We start from the raw sequence: 7576 nt of genomic DNA, 5'->3' as shown, positions 1-7576 counted from the left end.
TTTCTAAAAGGGAGGGATCAAAAATAGAAAACGACATAGCTAAATAGTTGGGGGAAATTGGAAAATTCCCCACTTTCAAATCTTTTTACTTAGGTAGTAAAATATTTAACAATAAATATAATTTTAATTGATTCAAAATTCACATCAAATACAATATGGAAGATTATTCACTCAAATATTCCAAAAGGTCAAAATTTCTATATATATTCTATATGTATACAATATACATGTTATAAATTTATAAAATATATAGTATTGTCTCAATTAATAATAAGATAAGCTATAAATTATTATATTTATAAATAATCAAAGTCGTCATCGACCATTTCCACCAAATAAACATTACTTTGCCATAAATAAACCAAAATAAAATTATAATGGTTAAATAGTATTCAGTTTTGACAAAATTGTTATAATTCAATATGTAGTGATCTCTCACTATCGTTTATAAATGAGTGCTTGACATCTGCAGTTGGATCAAGTTGTTGGGAAAAGATTACGGTTTTTAAAAGTGAGACAAAGACACAATGTTAATACAAGAGTTTATTAAAATTAAAGTTATAATTTGTTACAATAAAAACAAGTGTATAAGAATTTGAGGACAGCACGTTAAGTAGCTGCCCGAGAAAAAGTTAATCTTAGCAATTCGGACATAGACTAGCTCTATGCGAATGTGAAACTAATTCTAAATTTTAAGACGGACAGAGACCTGTATTTATATGGTTCTCTGTACCCCCTGGTTGTACATGATAGAGACTAGGAAATGGACAAAAAGGTGTGTTATAGAATGTTGTCATCGTAGCTGCAAAAGTGGTTTTGCGCCAAGACACTTGACACTGGATTGGACTTGTTGTTGTGCTATTAAATCAAGGCGTGCGCATCTATGAATTATGTGCATGGCTTGATTGTCAAAAAGTGTTAAATAAAAGTCGTTTGTGACTGTGTTTTCCCATACGCTTTGATTCTTGGAAATTGCCATCAGAATTAATTGCGTATCGCTACGAGTATGCTAATAAAATATTTAAAAGCGAAGGACATTGTAGTACATGTAGATAAGTTAAAATAGAAAAGAAAAATAGTGAGACGACTCCGGCGGCTTACTACAAATAGCTCGATTGATCACAATTCTTAATAATATAACAAAATATTACACTATAGTGTATACTAAATATTCTAAGCAAAAACAAAAAATAATAAAGCCTATGGGGGGATCTGACCCTCACGTCCCTCCTTGTATACGCCACTGTATATATGTATAATAAATATTTAATATCTATGTTAATGTAACAAATATGTTTGTTCTTTGGTACAATATAGTATCACTAATAATTCATGTAAGGATTTCTTATATTCTGATAGTGTAATGACTGTAATTTGTCATGTGTGAATATACTATATGGATGGACCGTGAAGAATAAAAAGTAACAGCTATGGTAGCAATCACTGCTATTTTCTCTGTGATTTCTTTATGACAGTAGTATAGTACCTACAGTGTGTGATGGATACTTTTCACAATTTAAATAATATCACTATTACAGGGTTACATATTATATGTTGATCCCCCTTCTCTGCCCCCTCTTTAAACAAAAACTCTGGGTGTACGCCACTGCAGTTTGCAAGTATTCATTGTAATCAGTGTCGGACGCAGGGTGTTTGGGGGGTTCAATCCCCCTCTGAAATGAATGGATGATTAATTTCAAACGTAGTTATTCTCAGTTCTCAGTTATGAATCTTCAAAAAAATTTTTCATAGGTCAACCCACCCGAATTGTTTTCCTGTATCCGCCACTGATTGTAATATTTAAATACTAATAAGTAATTACTTAGTAGGCATTGTTTAGTGTTTAGATAATATTATAATTTATTTATTTAAAACGGATTCCATTTGGAAAAATAAAAATAGATCGTCGGGACCAGAAAGTCTTGGTACAAGGTTATTCTTTCTAAATTTAATACTATAATAGTATACCTTAACCTAACCTAATAACCTATAAGCTATTTATGTCTTATGATATAATTTACAACTATAGTCTGTCCAGCGAGAGAACGCGTCGATTCTGAGCATCCTCCTGCACCTCCCTGCTATCGAAACCGGTTTCCCTATGGCAGGATAACGTTTGGGGATGCGCAGAAAACCCAATTTAGATCGGCCCGCGGCGCGTTCTCTCGCTGGACAAAGTATATGAATAATAATAATTAATAAGCGATAGCCTACGACTGGAAATCAGGGAAAATAATTTAAAAATAGCTAGACAATTAAATTAAAACACATATGACGTCATGAATACGGCCAATGCGTAAGTTTGTCAAAATTGAGTGCTAACGTTCGTCGTTAGGACACACACTCGTCTGCAGCAAATGTATTATGTTGTGTAGCTCAGTAGCTGTTGAAAATTTGAAATAGAAATTGTCACGACAACCGTCATCGTCACCCAGACCTAGTCGTGGTGACATTCTGAAATTCCGCATTTCTGTGTGGTGGGTCGATGGACATATCACAACAATGATTAGACTTAGGGACGTAAGTACAATATGACTATACCTTGCTATAACCTTTACCTCCAATATATTTGATAAATTTAATATTTTACGTATCTTTAATCTTTATACCTACACGAGTTTAATTTTAAATACATTTAATGATTGTATTTAATTTGGTAGGTAATAGGTAGGTACCAATTAATATTTTTGAATTAGGTATATGATCATGTTTTTTTAGTTGTATGTAAAGAAATTGCAATTTGACGAAGTACATATTATTCTAAAAACTAAAATTGTTTTTCAGCATTCATTAATTTTATTTTGTGGCTTCGATATTTTTTCGACTTGTGGGACATGCTGTACCTACCTATTTTAAATATTATGTCAAAAAAAAATCACATTATTTTACAATTTACAGTTAAAAATTAAATTAAATCTTTATAAATTTTGATTTTTAGAATTGATTATTTGATTTAAGGTGTAACTTCCAAAATAATGATAAGCGAGAAGTTTTGAAGTCAGTGCTTTAAAGCACATATTTTGGGGGAAAAAAATCGCTTGGAAACCAAACTGCATTTATACCTACCAATAGGTTGAATGTGTACCTATTGTGTTTGGCAATAATTTTGACAATGTTGTAAATATTGTTAAAATGTTTTTCATTTTAGATTCTGAACTAAGTGATGAATGTATTGATTTTACAATTATGTGTTTGTATGTGTAGAGCAGTCGAAATAATGCTTCAATTTCAATTTATTATTATTCAAAAAGTATAAATTGTTGACACTTGAAAATATCACTAGTTCTTTAGATTGGAATTTTCTTTATATAATTTGATTTTCAAAATATTTCTTATTTTAAAGCTATTTGTAGGCATTTGAAATATTCGTTTTTTTTTTTTTTTAAATAGGTAGGTATCGATAAAATTTTTTTGGCCAAGTCAAAATACTTGAAAATTTAATAAAATTTCCTCATAACTTAGTTTTATAGTGATTCAAAAATTATTAGAATACATAGGCACAATACTTTTATTAGAATTTAAAGTTCAAATATTAACAAAAACTTGTCAAAATCATGAAAATTTGCAAATTATTTGTAGTTAAAATTTTTAAAAAATTTTATAAAAGTTGCTAATATTTGAAAGTGTAATACAAGATTTTCCATAAGTTTGACTTACAATAATTATTAAAGAACTTAAATTCTAGGGTATTCAGGTCATTAAAACAGATATACTACCTTTTTCACCATCCAATTAAAAATATGTTATATCCTTGGTTGACAAATTTTCTCTGTTCAGAATCGTTTTTTGTATACAATGATAATTATCATTGAATTCTAATTCAATATATCATTATAGTGACCTACTATACAGCAGAGCGTTACCACTTGACCACTCTTTTTTAACCTTTTTTATCATTAATTATTTTATGTAATCTTCAAATGGTTGAGAAAACATGAGGATAATGTATGGAAGAGTCAGGAAGACTTGCACTCATATTATGATAAAATGCCCCTTTGCTTTAACAGTTTCATATATGAAATGACTTGCACCATATTGCTAATCATTTCCTATGCAACATTAATGACAAAATATATCTGGCAATAAATGAAGTACACATTTTTTTACATAAATTAATAATTTTATTGATAATCATTTTTTTAATTTTCTTTTTGTTAATAGGATATGTATATAGTGATTGCAACTGCAATCATAAACTTAAAAAAAAATAAATTAACTTCAGAAACATTATTATGTTATTTAAATTCCTATGGCTACCTACAAGACATTCAAAAAATTAATTTTATTTTACAAACAAACACAAATTCAATACAATATTTTCTAAATAACAACTCAACAATACGAATGGCAAGATTCACTGAAATCAACAAAATAATTCAGTTTATTGGTGAGGGGGTTGAGGAAAACGAAGACATTTTATTAGGCGACACTAAAAAATTGAATGTTATAGCTAAAAATTATGTACAATTAAAATGTAGAAAAAAAATTGGAAAAAAAGCCATTTCAAAAAACATTAAATCCTCAATCAATATACTACAAAGCAAAACAGTTTTTTATAGTTCTAAATTTAATTTATCCTTAAAAACTAAATTTCCGGCTCCAGAAACAATATTATTACTCAACCCTCCATTTCAAAATTTTTTTAATACACAAAAGTTTCCTCAAAACAAACCATTGCAACACTACATCATTGATCAGCTGCCGTACCTGGAGAATATTAATGATCTCGACAATTTAGTATCAACAATTATAATCATGCACGGACAATATCAAGCATTTGATGAGTAAGTGAAATTATGTAACATACTTATAAAGAGATACTTCAATAATTATGTCTTTTTTTTTTCAGTTTCCAGGGTCATAATCTGAAACACATAATGGATTTAAAAATGGAATTAATTAAACTAAACATAATAATTACTTACATTGACTTATTAAATTTACAAACAAATGGTATCATTAATTCGGATGGATTGCAAATCATCAATAACATAAATATTATTAACAAAAATGTCATTAATTCAATTGACAAAGAATTTAAAAACTTTATCTACAAAATAGAAAGATTTTGGATGAATCCGTATTTTGATTTAAATTTTAAAAACATTGTGTAAGTTTTACTACTACTATAATTATAAATAATATTCAACTAAACGCATTACTCAAATAATAAAATTAAAATATATAATGTTAACTATTTACACAAAATAGATATCCGGTTGAACAAATCAATTACAATGTAATTTATTTAAATTTGGAGAGTACTGTGGAGTTTGTGTTGCCACCCACTTCAGTATTACAAGGTGTAAATTACAATGAATTATTAGTGCTAGCGTGCTTGAAATCATATTTCTGCAATAAAGTTGCATCTTTTCAAGATACAGTATGTATTAATGTTCTGAAAATACAATTAATAATGATTTAAATTTATTAATAAAATTAAAACATTATTTTATTCTAGCTAAACAACATATTTAAACATATAGAAGTAATCATGGCTGTAACTAAATTCCAATTTATTAATAAAAAATATCTGAAAATTACTCTCAAAAATTTAATACATCAACAGTGTATTATACGTCGACATTCAGTTTCCAATTATACACTATATAAACTAGTGGACAAGGACAAAATGGAGCTCATAATTTCAAAATTTCAAAATATTGAAATGATAAATTTAATACTAAACATAACAGAAGAAGAGTATTTAATAACAGCAATATTTTATGAGGTAATGTTTATTTTTTAGGTTTTAATTGTTCACAAATTTAAATTATATTTTGTATTATATTTCAGTTACCAACCACTGTATACAAATATACAAATTATACAACAACCCTGCAATCTGAAATACAAAAAAAACAATTGATGGGCAACATTCAACAGAAAGTTGTATTTATAAAAAGATTTTTAAATTCAATTACTCAAAGTCAAAATACAACAATTGAAACAATACACAATATATATTCAACAAAACTAACAACCTATCTACAATTGTTACACACAGTTTTAAATATTTTACTCAAATCTTCCATCGACTCTCTTTTAACAACCGATGAACTATCACAGTATCATAAAAATTCAAATTTACAACTTCCTTCAGAACTCTTAACAACCATTCCACCCACATCACCTTCAAAATATCTCGAGCAGCAACTACAGACGTCACACAACAAATTTTATACTCGGCATACAGAACTACAGGATTATTTAAATAAGTATTATAATTAAAATTGTTTAAATTAAATACATATAATATTATCCTAAAATTGTTCTCCTGTTCAGAGTATTATTTAAATAAATATTGTAGTTATAATTTAACATTTGTTACATTCATATAATAATGAAGGTTCAATCGTCTAGTGTACTCATGGAGACATGGACATACTAAAATCACAAGTGCTACAATCAAAAAAAAAAAAAAAAATTATTTTAATAATTAAATTATGGCATAAACAAGGTAACGGCCGATGGTGAAAAATCTCTTAGCAAAAAAAAAGAAAACTAAATAGCAAGGCTGGGCAAGTTAACGATATTTTAACTTCTAACTTATTAACTCGTTAATATTGAGCTATGTTAATTAGTGTTATATATAATATAATATATATAATCATATTTATAGTACACCCAGTTAACCAATAATTCCCTTGTAATGTCCCTGGTATGGTTACTTACCGTTATGAAAACATATGAAATGAAAAATAAAATAAAATAAACCAAGATTCAACAGTTGCATTACTCTGGGGGATTTCAATGCCATTGTTGACTTAATTATTTATAATAGGTGTCCACAGTGCTAAGAAAGGTACACTCTTAACTATAAACTCGTATAAATATGATTCATCGTAATATTTTTTAATAATAATATTTTCACTATTTACAGCATAGTGTAAGACTTCAGATTTAACCATAGTTACTTGTGTACTATATGCGGCATACATACAATTTCAAGTTTAGCATTATGAAGTACCTACATTTTATAAACAAAATCAATGCATTATTATTTATTGTCATCAATCATTTACATCTAAGATTGAAAACAAATATTAATGATATATTAATATTAACTACTTGAGTACCTAAAGTAAAGTAAGTTAGTATTCAGAATGGTAAGTTATCAGTTTAAAAAGATAAATCTATAAATAGGTTACACTAGATATAATGGCTTAGATCTTAAATATTTACAAGTTTATATCAACTAAACTAGAAGTTTGAGGAAAATTGTATTGATTGTATTTTTTATTTAACAATAAAAGAGTAAATGAATTAAGGCAATGGACGATGACCATAGTTACATGGGACAAAACTAGATAATCACTCCAAACTGGTCAGTTGATCGCACAATAATGTGATAAACAAAAAAAAAAAATGAATTACCTAGGTACCACTATAATTATTTGCAAACATATTTTTAATTTAAATAAAAATATGTAAATATTGGATGTGGATGTGAACTAGCTAGGAGATCACCTACATTCTATAGGAGTATTTACTCTGTGACCAAAGATATGTATACTATGATGATCAAGATTCGAAATAGGTAATAGGTAGTGTAATACATGTTGTTAATTGTTAT

At 27.7% G+C, this 7576-nt stretch overlaps 1 protein-coding gene across 3 annotated transcripts; it reads left to right on the top strand.

The window, feature by feature from the left end:
• Window positions 1-2037: 2037 nt before the first annotated feature.
• Window positions 2038-6321, top strand: LOC114124207 (uncharacterized). Of its 3 annotated transcripts, XM_050197906.1 has the most exons (7): window positions 2038-2296; window positions 2376-2520; window positions 4162-4784; window positions 4850-5110; window positions 5212-5383; window positions 5462-5731; window positions 5797-6321. In XM_050197906.1, the coding sequence occupies exons 2-7, from the start codon at window positions 2503-2505 to the stop codon at window positions 6229-6231; spliced, it is 1779 nt and encodes a 592-aa protein (XP_050053863.1). In that variant the 5' UTR covers window positions 2038-2296; window positions 2376-2502; the 3' UTR covers window positions 6232-6321. The 3 variants fall into 3 exon arrangements, with proteins under 3 accessions (XP_050053863.1, XP_027843199.2, XP_050053864.1); XM_027987398.2 differs by having other exon boundaries at window positions 2038-2520; XM_050197907.1 differs by lacking the exons at window positions 2038-2296; window positions 2376-2520 and adding an exon at window positions 3563-4091.
• Window positions 6322-7576: the final 1255 nt, after the last annotated feature.

Source organism: Aphis gossypii, chromosome 1, assembly GCF_020184175.1.
Source record: "Aphis gossypii isolate Hap1 chromosome 1, ASM2018417v2, whole genome shotgun sequence".
NCBI classification, from domain to species: domain Eukaryota; kingdom Metazoa; phylum Arthropoda; class Insecta; order Hemiptera; family Aphididae; genus Aphis; species Aphis gossypii.
Note: the sequence above shows the minus strand (reverse complement) of the source record. Positions and strands in the feature narration are given on the sequence as shown.

Coding starts and splice junctions, on each gene's coding strand:
- LOC114124207 (XM_050197906.1), top strand. Junction 5,111..5,211: donor TTAAATTTTAAAAACATTGT/GTAAGTTTTACT, acceptor TACACAAAATAG/ATATCCGGTTGAACAAATCA. Junction 5,384..5,461: donor TTGCATCTTTTCAAGATACA/GTATGTATTAAT, acceptor ATTTTATTCTAG/CTAAACAACATATTTAAACA.